General features: G+C 39.4%; 1 protein-coding gene across 7 annotated transcripts in view; it reads left to right on the top strand.

Annotated features, from left to right (window-relative positions):
- shroom2a (shroom family member 2a) overlaps window positions 1-17,072 on the top strand; it is a 46,002-nt gene that overhangs the window by 19,139 nt on the left and 9,791 nt on the right. For 3 of the 7 annotated variants that reach the window (XM_008407578.1, XM_008407579.1, XM_008407581.2), the window contains 3 exons: window positions 7,597-7,719; window positions 9,131-11,486; window positions 13,286-13,359. In XM_008407578.1, coding sequence (XP_008405800.1) covers window positions 7,597-7,719; window positions 9,131-11,486; window positions 13,286-13,359 — 2,553 coding nt within the window. Of the gene's footprint in view, window positions 1-6,651; window positions 6,754-7,058; window positions 7,077-7,596; window positions 7,720-9,130; window positions 11,487-13,285; window positions 13,360-17,072 lie in introns of all 7 variants that reach the window. The other 4 variants (XM_008407575.1, XM_008407576.2, XM_017304511.1 and 1 more) reach the window with 3 other exon arrangements.

The following is a 17,072-nucleotide window of genomic DNA, read 5'->3' as shown; positions in this document are numbered from 1 at the left end:
AATTGAGAAATTCAAGAAATGTTAATATTTCTGCAAGGCAATATGGATAAACTACCTTTAAATCAAATTGATTAAAGGTGTTTAGCATAAACATGAAATATGAATAGCTTGATTGTACTGCACAATTTAAGGCGTATTGTCACAATACACTTGAATTATCCTGTTGGATTTGGAGTGAGTTGTTTACTGTTGATCTGGCTAAGACTAGCTATTCATTGCTAAAACCTTTCAGAACTAGTATCAGTAATTTAACTTACAAAGATATCTAAACCTGATATTGTTAATTTTTACTTCAGTAGACCTTATAAAACAGTGACATTTCCTTTTCCTATGGTCGCTAAACTCAGACAGTTTATATTTTGTGGCAATGCTACACACCCATACCCTCATTAGACATTTACTGCCGTATGAATGATTAAACTTCACACTCCTGTGGCATTGTGTTTCCCCCTTCTGGAATCAGCACAAAAGTACCAGAGTGATTTCTGGGTTTCACCATTTTTCTGCTGCTGGCACAATCATCTGCTGCTGCTAAGTTCTGTTTTAATGTTGTTGTCCTTGTAGCAACAAAATAAACATTCATACACACAGAGTTGCTGTTTTAGATTAACAAAAGCTTCAGCATTTCAGAGCAAAATCCAGTTATAGCAGGAAAAGATTACAGGGGTATGTTACAGTGTAAGCACTCAGTAGGGGTTCTGGGCAGTGGCTTACATTTAGCGAGCCTTATTTTTCTAATTAAGCCTACGCAATACGTTTTGGAATGCAGATAACTAAATTCCTTTAAGTAGATTTCTTAAAATTGTTTGTATCTCAACATAAATTATAGTTTAGAGACTAAAACTTTTGTTTTTGTAGTTTCTAGTCTTGCCTTTAGGGAAACTTTGACAGTCTACTAATAGTGGCTGCATTCAACTTGGCAATGTACTGTTTTACTTTGTACATGAAGCCATACAGAGTCTTTAAGGTAGAATTATAAATTATACAGATTTTTTTTCCACATGAATTTTCACAGAATCCAATAGATTTATGAGGAATTTACCAAAGTTGTGGTAGATTTTTTTTCACTGCTTTTTATCATTCTTTGATCGACCAATGCTGATTTTAGTCAATTTTGATTCCTCTTTTAACCACTGTATAATGATATATATTCATATAGTTCAGTACATTTTCCTATCCTGCTGTTTTGATCTGGCTTTAGTTATTTATGATGGTAGTACGCACAACTCTTGACTATAGCATCTTGCATTACCGATTTACCCTCTTAGCATCACCAAAACAATTGTCCCCATACGTATTCTCCCTCTCCTTCATTATCATCTCCCTGATAATGAAATGGCTAGCTAGTTTGAAGCTTACCCTCGGTCACAGCTTCGACCTGGAAGAGTGTTGTAACGGTGAGTTTGGGAATGGTGCACAGATTAGAAAAGGGCTGGATTTTGAAATGCTGCGTGTTACGAGGTGTGAGTATGTGAATGTTGGACACAGTGTTTTTGGAGTGTGTAAAAAGCTGTTTCAGAAATGGTAATGTTTGGACTAGTTATGTCGAGTAATTGTGTAGGTGATGAACTCTGTTGTTGAAGGGTTGTCTATGATTTTCTTTTTTGCCATCTTCAGCCATGTTTTTGACTCATGCTTCATGTGTAACATTAGAAATGTTCTGTCATCAGGTAACGCCTATAAAAGATTCTTAATGGGGAACATAGCCCTCCGGGATCCAGAATCAGAGCCAAGTCCTGGCTGACTTCGCATATAAATATTTCACACCTTTTTGCCATTTTGACAGGTTGCTCACACTAATTATTTTATTTTAGGTGCACTCCTAAGCTCTAAATAATTACTTGTTGATAAATTTATGCCTATTGTCATAATCCAATAAAATTTGAGGTGGCATTTAAAACATGTGTAATGATACCGCTGGAAGCGTCGTCCTCAGTCTGAAGGTTTCCAGGTGTTTCTGGGCCATGGGTCAGCACAGGCGGCTCGTGACTCGGCAGCTGGTATGCCACTCAGCCCAGGAATGTGCTGATCATTGCATGGTGCTCACAGTTCACCTCTCTCACCTACACCATGACTGGTCTGATTGTGGGGTTAGCTGAAGAAAGGCCTTTGTGAGCCTCCCCAGGGAGCAAACGGGTCCCAGCAGCTCACCTGCAAAGTGCAGGTTTGGCAGTTTGAACCTTAGCTTTTTTTTCTTTTCTTTTTTTTTTTGCTGCCGTCCAATACTGTACATGATGCTGCACTTTCCTCCGTCACCGCCATGCTTTTCAAGCTGGCTGATAATTACCAGCTGTCTATCATTTTTCTTGACAGCATTCCCCCTTTCAGCTGAAACTAATAGGTTTAGGAGTGAAAATATGTGAAGGTTTAGAGTCTGACTTTCCGTAACATCTCAGGGGATACAGTACAAGCAATGTTTCTAGATGGATTGCCTTTTGTTATTTTCTTACTTCACAGTATTGAAACATAATGTTATTGAGGTTCTTGAAGAAAAATGCTTACAATAGGTTTTTGTGAACTTTAGTGCCTTTTATGTCAGCTTTAGGTTGCAGTATTTCTACACTAATCTGCATCCCATAATTCTAATTTGTTTTGTCCATTAGAAAACAAAAACTATGAACTGGAATGTTTTCCACTTTAAGAAAACAAGAAGATAAAAACATGGGAAAATTTTTAACTTCTTAGAAAAACTGTTCTGTTTTGTAATTTCTTATATAGTTATAAAGGAATATAAATTAAGAATTCTGAATAGATATTTACCTATTCGGCATGAGCACTTGAGGAGTGTTTTCTTGTTATTGGTCAGGTTCAATTTGCACGAAAAATGCAAACAAATCTGTAAACAATGATCCAAGCATTTTTATTTGAAACTGAAAAGCAACAGTTACTCCTTCTGCTCCTGGAATAATGTTGCATTGATTAAGGAGATATAGAACACGGAAGGTTATCTGTAACCTTTTAGGATGTTAATCAATTTTTAACTTAAGGAAAAACAATATTTTGAATAAATAATCTGATATATTGGTCAGACTATCTTCAAGAATAGTCATCCTGCAATCAGCTCCTTTAAAAAGTTGCCATTTTTAGCTTACCAGCTGTAGTTTTAAATGGTATTGAGATTCTTTCTTTTTCAGATCCCGACTGTTTTTAATTACCAAAAATATCCAAATGACATTTTTCATCCTGCTGACCAGCAGTATGCAGCAACAAGTGGCAACTGTTACTCTGTTCAGAAGATTTCAAACAGTTAAAAAATGTGTCCAATTTTATTGTGGTTGCTGCACCATAATTAGTTTACTTGAAACCGTGTTCTTAGATTAAAAAGTTGAATTTGATCGTATCTACAATTACCAGTCAATACTTTTTGATATTGATCTGTGTTGACCAAGCAGAGGTAACAATCCCCGATGGTCAGCAGCTCCGCTCTTTACCGGATACTTTCAGGAAACCCAAGCGCTCTCACACACTATAGATAAAGCCGTTGCCATGGTAATTGTTGAAATGCATGTGTGCCTCACAACAGGGGTGATGGCAAGACAAGAGTCTGGCTTTTCATCCCCCCATTAGCATATTAGCCCCTTAGAGCCAATGAGACGACGCAAGGAAGGGGGAATACTCACAAGGGACTGGCTATGACAATGACCCTCCTCCCTTTTGGTGCACTTTTCTACCCACTCTCTGGGGGAAAAAAAGCCCCTGAAGAAAACCTCCCATAAGTTGTATCTACTTCTGCCAGGAGAACTTGGTTTTACTTTCAGTGTTGCCCATTTCAGGTTGAAATGTCTAAGTCGTCAGACAATGTGAGTTTCTAGGTAATGCCGGTGCTCAGAAGTCTGTCCTTTTTATCTTGGTCTGTCTTTGAAGTACTGGGACCATTATGCCTGACCAGCACATGGATGCAGCTGGTCCCACTTTACAACTCAAACTAAATTCCACTTTGATATTAGTGGACTGCTTTTAGGATTTACATTTGTTGTGGTTATTGTTGTTTCTGTTCATCCACGTGTTTGGTGAGTCTGACTTCAAAATGTATTTATTCATTTACATTTTAACATTAAATAGTTGGAATCTATATCTTTCCTTGCTGATGTTTTAGTCTGCCTATTTATACATCAATGAATAATTGTGGATAACGGGGCCTTCTTTGGTGTCCTTTGACCCTAATACTTTGTTATTGTTGTGAAAACCTTTCGTTTTACCTCTCGGTCTGAGGCCATCAGTCATTTAGGTTAAGCCGTGATCAGTAAGAATTAACATTTTAAAACAAAAAGACAAATTAAACTTTAAAGAATTGCACATAAAACAAATGATAAAAGTTTTTTGACTTTTTTTGTTGTATTATGTGATTTTTTTTATTTTTTTTTTTTTCTTGACTGCTCAGTCGAGCGTACGCTCGGTGTTCAGTCGGACTTCAAACTGGTCACTCAGAAAGCAATCTCTTCCCCTGCCCCCCACTGCAGCCATCCAATTCACTTTCCTGACATATCTGTGCTTGCCCAGCTGTAGCCCTGACGATAGGCCTAATAAAACCAGGTTCATTTGCATACCAATAGCATGCGCCATGTGTGGTTAGCTGCCCCAGAAACAGGCTTGCGACAACACAAGGACGACTTGGACTCCATGTTGGCTTGTCTTTGTTTTTTAAATAGGCCTTATCTCTAATCCTCAATTCATTTTAGGGAACTGACCCACTTTGCAGAGGCTTTAATCTGTCTGTCTGAAAAAAGATCATAGGGTGTCAAAACTGTATTAATTTGATCCATAAGCAAGAGTCGTGTTTCCAAGAGAAACAAGCTGTTGGTTTTGGACAGTTCCTCATTACTTCAGTGAAGCAGCAGGTCCTGCTAACCTCACTTTTATGAGCAAATCTTCTCTTCAGTGAAAACCAAGGCAAGAAAACCTTTGTCTACACATCTGCACTATTATGTTAGTAATGTTTTATATTTATTCAACAGATTTATTGGCTGAATATACTTCAGATAATGCCATTATAGAAATTGGAACCTGATACCCAGTAAAAGAATTCAAATGTTTTTGATACCGATTATTATTCTTTTGGTTAGCGGTTCACCATTTGTCCACCACAAACTACTGCCTCTGTGGCTGCCAAACTGTGTCAGTTTTGAGCTCGAGTGGGGGCAGAAAAGATGTCTGGCATGCAGACGACAGCTTGAATAAAGCGGTGAAGTGGCTGATCTGATTGTGAGCGAGATTCTCCACTCTAAGCCCCCCTGACTCATGCTGGGCTTGTGTTCCCCCAGGGACCATATGGCCGTCTGATTATAGCTCACCTCAGCTTCACCCTCCTCTGACGATGAGAGATGGTTGCTGCAGTTTTGCAGTTGCCTGTAAATTATCCTGTCCGTCTTACCTGGGCTTTCTCATTTGTTCCAGCGTCATTAACTGAACACCGAAGTGTGTTTACCAGAAGGGGGGGCTGTTACATAGAGTATGAGTTAATTACTATTCAGAAATACTGCATGTTCCTTTGAATTACAATCATTTGTACTTCAGTGCGATATGTCTATAACCACTGTTTTGTTGAGTTTGAATCTTCTGTCTGCCAAGTTCATACAGGTTTTCTGTGCGATCTAGAAAAGCATGATATTCCGTCCAAATGTAACGTTTTGGATAGTTATGGAAACCCAGAAGAAGGAAAAATGTTATCTTTTGATGCAATTTTCTCTTTTTCTTAAAGAAAAGCAGCCAAACTTTTTCACAAAAGCAAGTGGTTCAAATTCCCTGTATGTGTCAAGAGGAAAGTTCATATAAACATTGCATGACCTTGGCTTACTTTGTAAATTTAGAGTGATCTATGAAAACTTAGAAAAGAATAGTTAAGCAGCTATGCGGAATACAAAAAGTTGAATATTAGTAATATATTTATTGCAGTTTTATTTAAGATTCTTAAAGAGATAGCTTAGTGAGATTTTCTGTTTTGTTTTTTATTAACGTGACTTTTGTCTTGTGGCTATGAGCTATTAGTATCTTGTACATATCTGCTAACTCTCTTGGCATCCTTAATATAAAATAGATTGGAAAGTAGAAATTAAAATGGGTTGATTATTCCCAGAGGGTGAACTTAACTAGTCTGAACGGGGACAGCTCCAAAGTCGATTTCTGTAATCCTTACAGATTAATAATCCTTTAAACTCCTGTCTCATTTGCATAAATAAATTATTTACATATTAGTCAATAGTTACAAGGAAGGCAGTGGTAGGTCTGCAGTTCATGCCAATGAATTTCCCACGGGAAACGCGTAAGAGATCAGAGGAAAATTTCTAAGTTCCTGTTACAAATGTCTTAAGTGGTGAAATGATTTTACTAAATGAACACCATGTTTGATTGAAGAAGCCTTTTCTCTGTGATTAAAACCACAACCCTTTCATGTTCCAAATCATTTGTTTAGTTTTCCTTTTACAGGTGCGCTGTTTATCGCACGCATTTTGCAAAGCATCATCCAATTTTAGTTTTTTATTTTCCTTTAAATGGCTGCAGACGTTAAAGACAACCAAAAGTATAGCATCTTAAAACTGAAGCTACGTTCAACCTGTTCAGTGTTCACAAGCATATCAGTATTTCAGAATGTAAAATGGTGTTTGTGTTGTCCTGCTGGTGAGCTCTGTGTGTCTTCCTGCCCTTGCTGCCCAGGAATTTGAAAATGGTGGATATTGTAGCTCAGAAAATGCCCTCAGAGAATGACGTGCATGTGGCGAGAAGCTTTCTTACGAAGATTTTGCGAAGTTCCATGAGGTATGATTCTGTCACTTCACTGTAAAGAAGTAGTGCATATGTCCTGTCCACTCCCCCCTTCATCATGTCTGCCTTGTGTACGTTACCATAGAACTCATTTGCTTAGTAAAGTTCTTTGACATCAGCTTTCTGTCTCTGGCCGATCATCACCTGCATTGTCCTGTGATTCATATCTTTCAATAAAGTTCATTCCATTTGTGCAGCATGCATTTTCATCCAGTTAGACATAGAATGCGTTTTGTTTGTAATTCTGAGCAAATGTGTTAATTTGTGTTTTGTGTTTGCCTTGTGACATGCTACCTCAGAAAGAACGGCTTTCAAGGGTATGTGACTTATGGCTAACTATCATCTGCACAAAGCTTCTAAGAGCTAAAACAAATCTAAAATATGTCACATTTATTCCCACTGTGACTGATGGAGTGAATAAAAAATGGTTTAAAGAGTTTGTTTGGATTTGTTTAAAAAGTTGAGTCCTTACAGTGCAACATACCATTTACTTGAAACCTCAGCTCCAACGTCTGGCCTTATGAAATATCCATTTTCAGAGCTCAGACTGCTCAGGTTTGCCAAAGACCTGTAGGAGTGTACCAAAGTTTAAGATACTAACACACACATCATCTGACACCTCAAAGCAAATGTGTTTTTAATACATACTTGTGTGCTCAATTTAAAAAATGTAAGTCAAACTCATGCTCAGACTTCTCACAAGACAACTATTGCCTTATTTTTGAACCTTTAAGTTTGCTGATAAAGTCGACATGGGCTGGTTTATAGATGGAAAAACAGTGTTTTTCATCAGAGTTTGGTCTGTAACCCAGTCTGTGTTTTTTGCCCTCTCTGCAGACGGAATGAACCCATAAGCAGGCCTCACTCCTGGCACTCCACCAAGTTCAATGAAAGCCAATCAGAAGCTGGAAGAAGACAGTCCCCGCCCACCACGGTGTGGCACCCCAGATATGATGCAAGGTAACTGGGATTTAGTTGTTTTGCTGCCGATTCTGATTTTGGGGTGTTTTTTCATTTACAGTACATAATTTCATGATTTTAGTTTTCAGAACTTAGAGTTGATTACTTAACATTTAATCGTTTTACACCAACAACTACTGCCTCAAACATGTATATTTAGTTTGAGATTACATGTTTCACAGTATATATATATTGTATAAAAAATATGAATGTAATTCAACTGTTTTTATTTAGAAAAGAAACTCAACTATCATGTATCCTAGTGTTGCTAAAACATTCTAACAAATAGATTATTACAGGTAGAATAGTTTCTTTGAGAGTATTTATTTATCATTATTTTTATTTCGATGCATACATGCAGTAAAGAACCAAATAAACACCCTCTACATTTTGCGATATTTTACAAATCAATATTCATTATACATGTTTCAACAGATGTTAGCTCTAATAGACACATGCTCTAATAAGGTGGTGATGGTGGTGTGTAATTACAACCAAAAATAACAGCCAACATTGTCTCTGCCAGCAGTGTGCAGAAACAGGACAGGCAGCGGTCAAAGTAGCATTAATTAATGTTCCATATCATCCGATTACTCAGACATATTCTCTAATGGAAATTCCTGTTAAAGTAACTCAAAACAGTTTGAAGGAAAATGTTTGTGGGTTTGAAGGTGTATCTTTGTCAGATCTTAGGTTACCTTGATACCAGTGACTGGATCGTGTCCAGATCTTAAATGAAAAAGTAAAATGCAGGGTGCCTGCGCATCCTTCAAAAGTTTAAAAGTTTAAATTCATGTATTTAAATTAAGGCCTTAAAACATCTTGAATTCATGAAATATAAGTCCGCCTTAAATATATTAATTACATGTCTTAAATTTTGCCATATTTGTAGTTTTCTGTTTCATTCAGATTTTTCTGTCAGTCCAAAGTGTGAGTTGTGCACAGACATCTTCATTGCATTCTGTCATTCGAGACAGTCGGTAATTAGCTGCTGGCTAGCTTTTTTAAGTGCAAATTTACCCCCAGCTGGCTACATGGCTCTCTTCTGTTGCCAACCCATACGAGGCTAAATGTATTCTGTGCAAAAAAAAAAAAGAAAAACTTTTAACTTTGGGATTATGGGGGTAAGGCTACAGAGAAGTATGAGAATCACACAGTCACTGCCAAGAGCCCCGAACAGACCCCAGAAATGTCAGTTTTCATTAAGATCTGTTGATTGCAATACAACAGCGCCCCCCCAACCATCTCCTGTATTTATAGTTTGTAGTTTGTTTTTTTTTGCCTTAAATTTTATTCAAGATGGCATGAAAAAGGTCTCAAAAAGTCTTAATTTTGACACCCTGGAACCTGCACATACCTTGCTATAGGAAAACCTCATTACTCATATGTTGTAACGTTTAATTTCTTGCAGCTCCAGCTCATCAACTACAGATCTCGCCTCTGGCTGGGAGCAGACAAACCTGCGCAGAGTGTCCGACCAGTTCAGCTCTCTTGGCAGCATGGACAGTCTAGAACACGGTCACATGTCGCCTGCTAAGTCAAACAACAGCATGGAGCACCTCGGAGCAGGGAAACGAGACTCTGCCTACAGCTCGTTCTCAACAAGCTCAAGCACTCCAGACTACTCGCTCTCAAAAAGCAACGCTGCCTCGACAGAGAACGTGGCATATAAGGTCGGTCAGTGGGATGCAAAGCACAGCAATGGCAGAAACAGCCAGAGTCTGGCTGCTGAGGGAGGCAGACAGGATGAAAGACTTGCATATTTTCAGATGCCAGGAGTTAACTCGGGCCACGGTGGCCCACAGGTTGAGGATTTGCCTGGGTCCAGGCACTCTTCTTCAAGCAGAACCGTCTTTGGACCTGTGTGGAATGTCCCAGAGAAAAAGAAGACTGTTTCAGCCTCTCCCCCTCCTCCACTTCCGCCTACACGTAGTGATAGCTTTGCTGCAACCAAGGCGCATGAGAGAGGGAAGGTAAAAATTCACCCAGAAGTACCTGATTCACACCTGGCCTGTAAGGTTTCTGCTGAAAACCGTCGCAGTCACAACATTTCTCCAAAGAATGACAGTGAAAATGTTTATGGTGCATCTGATAAATACAGCCATTCCCAATTTAGCTCCAACAAGCAGTATTCCCCCTATTGCACTGATGTTGGGCAACAACAAGCTCCCCATGCTAGCCAGCTCTTCCATCCAAGACAACATAGTGACAAAAGCACTTTCCATCCTCAACCCTGGTCTGTATCCGTGCCAAAGCAACAAAGTGTAGGTGGGTACCACAGCAGCTCGCAGGAACCTCCCACTAATGGTTCTGCTCAACACTCGACCCAGAACCAGAGAAGAAGTCTAAGCAGCTCGCTGTCTTCTACAGCTACTGACCAAACCACAGAGGTCACTGGACCGAGCCGATATTACTGCGTCACCACATCCAATCCGCCTAACGCCTCACCATGGTCTGATGCACCAAATGACCGGAGGAGCGGTACCGGTGCAGATCCACCACAGGCTGGAACAGTCACCAAAGTCAAATATCATCTTCCTCAACAACATCAACTCCCCTCTCACAACAAAGACAGCAATGCCTACAGCAAGCACCAAGTGACGACTGTTCCGGAAACTTCTGTACTCCAACACTTCTGTGACGAAAGGGAAAGCCATAGAGGACACGGCACTCAAATGGCAGACCCTCCGTACATCAGTAACCTTCCTAGGAGGCATCCTGAGCAAAGACGGTCTCTGCCAGCTCAGCTCAAAGACTCTCACCAAGACATTAGACTTCAAACTCATGTGAGCAACAAGATCTGCCCTCAGACAACTCCGATGCTTCACTCTCTGTCCATGGATACAGGAGGTCAAGAGGAGAAAACCAGTGGCTCAAACTCTGAGGAGTACTTTGAAAGCAACCAGGTAAAACGCAGTGAGCGGTTTGCCACCACACTGAGAAATGAAATCCAATTGAGAAGAGCAAAGCTGCAGAAAAGCAAGAGTGCTGCTGCTCTCCCCGAGGCTCAAGGTGAAGCAGAAGAGCAAAATTCTTGGAAATCTACTGAAATTTCCATCCCAGCTTCTGCAGATGTGTCCTTGCAGTCTAACTGCTACAAAGATCATGTAAAGGAAGCTCAAGCCAGGGTGCTTAAGGCGACCTCTTTCAGGAGGAGAGATCTGGAGCCTGTTTTGGTGGACCATGCTGCCACTGAGGTCCAGTCTAACTACCCGGCTCACAAAGATGGAAGTGCTCTGGCAACGGTCACGGAGTCAGGAACAAATCATTCCACACTTCACATAACTCGCATTGGATCCCGAAAGCGTTTCCCTACAGAAAAGAAGGTCCGGTCGTATTCTGAACCAGACAAAATCTATGAGGTAGGGGCTAGTGAAGTCCCGACTCTTACTGAAAACACAAACTCTTCACTAGACCAACAAAAACTCTTAAATGAAACTATGACTCCAGGGTTTCCTGATTACATGCCGCCTAAAAGCCAATTGAAGTATCAGGTTTCTAGCTGTGCAACAGAAAACACAAAGAAGGAAATCAAGAGCACTGAGGTTTCTTATTCCTCACCATCTTCCCAAGACAAGCAAAGACTCGGTACATTTGCTGAGTATGAAGCAAGTTGGAAAATACAGAGACAGCATCCAGAGAAAAAAGCCTCTGGACGGTATCATTCGGCCGAGAACATCCTAGATCCAGGACCAGAGGACCTGACCCAGACGACGTGTTTCCATGAGAGATCCAGATCATCGCCCTCAGCAGACATATACGGCCAGGTAAGTTAGAACGCCTGTAATTTCAGATGTTCATTAGTTGATAAAATCAATTAAGTGAATTCTTGGTTTATGAAGTTTTAATTTTTGGAAAATGTCGATTTTTTTTTCACTAATGCATTCCTTGAGTTTCCATAGTTCAGAGCACATGTGTCAAACTCCAGTCCTGGAGGGCCACTATCCTGCAACTTTTAGATGTGCCTCTGCTGCACCACACCTTAATAGAATAATTAGGTCATTAGCAGGACTCTAGAGAACTTACCTACACAAAAAGGAGGTAATCAAGTCATTTTATTCCAGTGTTTTGTACCTGTGGCACATCTAAAAACTGCAGGACAGCGGCCTTAGAGGACTGGAGTTTGACACCCCTGGTTCAGAGTGATGTCAGCACGCCCAAAGCCCACCATCTTGTTTGACAAGCGAGTTTTAGAACTTCTATTGATTTGGACTTTGAATTCAGGTCAACTCTAGGACAAATATAAGGGTCAGGCTAAGATTTTTATTTATTTTTTGACAATTATAAATTAATTCTTAATATTAGCAGAATAAAGTCAATTGTTGGAGAGTGAAGTAGTAATTTTCTGAAAACTCCAACACACAAAAAAGTCCTCTTTAATTACATATTTATTCTGGCAATATTATGACAAGATTCTCGTACCCTGGTCCTCATACTGTGCGATATAATTCACACAAGGTATGATTGAAATAAGTCGCTTTTTGAAAATATTTTATACATATATATTTTTCTAATAAAGAGTGGAAAAAATGTATCTGAAATGGAAAAAATCTGAGATTTTTTTATTTAAGCCAGTGTTTCTCAACCCTGGTCCTCACCACCCCCCTGCTCTGCATGTTTTAGATGTGCCTCTATTCCAGAACAGCTGATTCAAATGTTTGCATGACCATCAAGTACTGCAGAAGCCTGTTAATCACCCAGAGATACAATTCAGGTGTGTGGCAGAAGGAAAATACCTAAAACATGCAGGACAGGGGGGCGGTGAGGACCAGGGTTGAGAAACACTAATTTAAGCCAGTGTTTTTCAACCCTGGTCCACAAAGCACACTGACCTGCATGTTTTAGATGCTCCCCTGCATCATCAGCACACATGATTTCAATTGTTGGCTGATTAACAGGGTTTTGCTGAATTGCAATTATCTGAATGGGGTGTGTTGAAGCAGGTGAACATCTAAAACATGCAGGTCAGTGTGCCTTGAGGACCAGTGTTGGGAAACACTGATTTAAGCCATATTGCCCAGCTATCATAAGAACAAAATTGAATTGCTAGCAGTCATTATTAATTGTAGGAACACTTGCCTAGTAAAGTTAATGCACTTCCTGGATTGGCTGCTTTGCAAACACCATTCAATACCACTGGGCACAGGTATTTCAGCTTCCAAGCTGCATTTTCTTCTGAATACTTTATATATGCTCTCCGGAAAAATTCCGCGAATAGGCAAATTTTCTGTGACTAATTTAACTGAGTTAACATTTCACAGAAAAATTTATGAATACTGAATCCGTGAATAGGTTTGATTAAAGCATGACAAATTCATCACGCCCTTCTGATTGACTGTAGAGAAAGCACCAGAAGAAACGAGCCAAGTTAAATATTAATATATTTCTGTTTGCAAAGACACACCCTCATACTTGTAAATTACCTTGTAGGCATGAACCTGCTTAGTTCTGTACAGCAGCAAGAAAACCACAAAGCTGCAACATGAGCTGGTTACAAGACGTTCATTTGAGTCTCTGGGATGTTTGAATGTTTTGCATAAGACTGTGTTTGTTCATCCTCTTACAGAAGATTCCAAAGCCCAACACAGGATATTCCATGAAGAAGAGCGAACCTGATGAAAAGCTCATCACAGACACAAGGTAAGTCTTGTGAGCATCAGAATAATTCTGCCAAAATACAATGTTGTTGTTTTTTACATGTATGTGCACATGGGAATGTCTCTTTAAAGTTTTTATAGTCCCACTAGAAAAGTTGCACTACCTTCATCAGATTATCAGTAAATACCGTGTGATCTGCATCTTACCGCTGTTGCACTTTTCCTTTATCAATGAAAGAGGCCTTCAGAGGAACACTGGAGTCTTTATAATGTATAAAGGCATTAACGGTGGCAGCTGTGACAACAGAAGCCGTCTCTCTAGCCGAGCTTTGTGTCGATTACTGTAGGCTCAGCGGCGTAGGCGAGGCATCTGAATGTCTGTGACAGTGAGGAAGTGTTTCTTCAGCTCTTTGGGAATTTAATAGAGGGCCCAAGTTCACAGAAGCAGCCAAGAGGCATGACATTTTTACCAATAAGGTCTGTAATTGTTTTTTTGTGCTAGTGATTTAGTTCTTCAGAAAGCAGCATGTTGTTTAGGACTCTGCTTTAGTTCACGCTAACACAACTGTGTAAATGCAACTGTGTTGCAGTAAATTTGTGCAGTAGATTGATCTGAATTCATCATGATTCACATTTTATTCTGCTTGAAAAGTGCTTGTATTTAAGTCTGTTTGGCACAATAGGAGCGATAAAACAAATAGTTTACCATCTTCTGCATTTTATATTGAGACTTGCTGAGCATACATTAGCAATGAACAATTGTATATACTTACTGTTTTGTTATTTTTGTTTGTAAGCGTCAGAAGTACTTTAACTTATCTTCACAATAATAAACTTGATAAAATGATGCTGAATATACAAACCTACAAGTAGCATGGGGGTTATTTGACAATATTCCCACTGTTGGCTCTATGGAAGCAGCTAATATCAATATCTTTATAAATATTAAATGCAGTTATTGTGTGTTGTTTAGTTGTGAAATTACACTACTTGATGTCACTGGTGTCCCAAAGTAGTTCCCTGTTCTTTATTAATTTATTTTATTAGTTTGGTCCTTGAAAGAGTGATTGGTGATAATAGCCAACACAATATTACCACTTTTATCATTTTCACACTAAATGCCACAAAACACTTACACTTTCTAGCTCATATTGCTATCCCTAACATACAAGTACAATTGTAAGTCTTGGCATTTGAATATTTTGCTTTAAAAAAGTTGAAATGTTAAATCCGAGGCCACCTGTTGTCAGTCTCCTGACATTTATGCTCTTTTGCACATGTATGTTTTTCATTTGTTTGGTATTTTTCCATGATTTCATCATTGGATGTTGAAAGCTAGGCAAATCCATCCTTGTACCAATCAGGCTTGTCATGTGATTGTGGTAATTAAATAGCCACTGTGTAAAACTCCCAAATGCTTCACATACCTATAGGTTAGAGTAGTTCTTGGCATAACTAAAGCACCGGCAGGGTTAGGTTGATCTTGGTTTACAACCCACAACTTTTAAGAAGACATAAACATGTAGAGTTTGAAGAGAGGTTAGCAGACAGTCTAAAAAAACACCTAACTACATGAAAAGAAAGCCATTTTAGGTAACGGTACCCTCTATGTTCAAAATAGCTTCTGTGATTACACAAACTAATTCTTCGACTGAGTATCATGATGCGTGACTCACGACGTGACATTTGCTGCCAGTTTTTCAAGAATTATCTGAAACTAGAGTGTAAAGTAACTGATATTGAGCAACCTCATTGTTGAAGCAACTGCATACCACCCTCACGTTTGGGTTACAACAGCAGCACAGACAGAGGATGTTATTGTTGTGGCAAGGTCTGGTGGATGAGCTCATAGGCCTGCTCCACCCAGATGGTGATATTGATACAGGTGGAAAGTGATACCAGCAGGTGGCTTCAGTCACTGAGCGCTGACAGGCAGGACGCTCCCTTCATACTCTGTGGGATGGAAATTTAAGTCACATAAGGTGAGGCGGTTAATTTCCTGACAGATATTTGGCTCATTTAAACTTGCTGACAATTTTAAGAGTTGTTTGATTTTTATAATGTCAGTTTAGCCTGAGCATTCATCTTCAGCCACAGGTTGTGCCGTCCCTGGCAGAGGTAACCTCCATCACCGGTTTGATGCCTACCCAGCTAGCACTGGGTTTTCCATCACTGCGGTTTACTCTTCTTTGCTCGGTTGTTTTAATTCAGCCATTGTGGGGAGTTTTCAACCATAATCAGCCTGCTGTGCTTGAAAAAGATTGAATTCTCTGCTCTGACAAGCAAACGTGAAGTAATAGATTTCTTAGATTTTTCAGTAAGATTATTCTAGTAATAAAAAAAAAACCTTTTTTCACTGCAGATTTTTAATTTACCGTATTTTCCACACTATAAGGCGCACCGGATTATAAGGCGCACCTTCAATGAATGGCCTATTTTAAAACATTTTTCATATATAAGGCGCACCGCATTATAAGGCGCATAGAATAGACGCTACAGTAGAGGCTGGAGTTACGCTATGCATCCACTAGATGGAGCTGCACTAACGGAATGGCAACAAAACAGTCCGACTCCGGTTGGYGAGGAGAGCCTTCCGCGACTGGGCCAGGGCGTGGCCGGACGATGGTGACCCTTCTCCGTTCGCGCACAGCATGTTCATGGAGAACGTGGTGCTAAATGACCTGCAGACCTGATTCTTGATGGTCAGTAGGTAGATAGGTCAGTCAAACTTTATTAACAAACCAGCATTCTGACAACTATCCCAGCATTCACCACGCGCTTCTTCTTCTACAGGCGAAAATGAAGTCGGTGGCTGCTTACCGTAGTTGCTAGACCTGTTGTGGCTCAATATTGGTCCATATATAAGGCGCACCGGATTATAAGGCGCACTGTTGGCTTTTGAGGAAATTGAAGGTTTTTTGGTGTGCCTTATAGTGCGGAAAATACGGTAATCATGTAAGCTTTTTTTATACAATATTTGAAGCATAAGAAATGCAAATAAATAATTCAGTTCCCTTTTTTAAATAAACATTTTATTTCCTAAATGTAGTATTCGTTTAGTGAATGTTGACCATTTGTAGCAAAGGATGTATCTGCAGCAAAAAAATACATCCAACATCAGCATGGGAAGCGCTTAGCTCTTTGTGCTTGACTTAACAGTGTAGGGATGATCTGATTGTTTCTTTTGATAAAGCATTTAATACTTTGATAGCATAATGTGCTTAGTTGCATTTACTTATTTTACAGAATTTGAAACAAGTGAAACTAAAACGATGCCTCTTAAGGAGTTGTAGGTAGAAAATAATTACAAGTGTTTTTTTTTTCTTAAATGTAATTGTTTGTAGTTTTCACTTAATTGCTTCGCTGTCTGTTGTTTTAGTAAATTGCATGATTAAGTCTGTATACTCTAGTACAGTGTTTCTCAACCTTTTCTGGGCCAGCGCTCCCCTAGCCTTTATCCAGGTCCCTCACCGCCCCCCACCAAAGAATTTGTGGGCTACTTTGCACTGACCATTATTTTATCATTTATATTACTATCACTATTGTAGATGTTTTGATTTTTATGCTTGTTTCTGTATTTATCATCAAAAATAATTTCCCAGAGAACAAAAAAGTCATGGGAATAGAAATTATTTTCACAAGTGTCTATGAAAAATGCAATGAACATTCAAGTTAAAATCTGTAGGCCTAACAGCAGCCAATCAGACTGGAAAAAATATTATTTTGTGCCATTTTCTAGTTGTTAAATGTTCCACA

The sequence above is a fragment of the Poecilia reticulata genome, linkage group LG4, assembly GCF_000633615.1.
Source record: "Poecilia reticulata strain Guanapo linkage group LG4, Guppy_female_1.0+MT, whole genome shotgun sequence".
In the NCBI taxonomy this organism is placed as follows: Eukaryota; Metazoa; Chordata; class Actinopteri; order Cyprinodontiformes; family Poeciliidae; genus Poecilia; species Poecilia reticulata.
The sequence above is the reverse complement of the archived record's forward strand: the minus strand, read 5'-3'. Positions and strand labels throughout refer to the sequence as shown.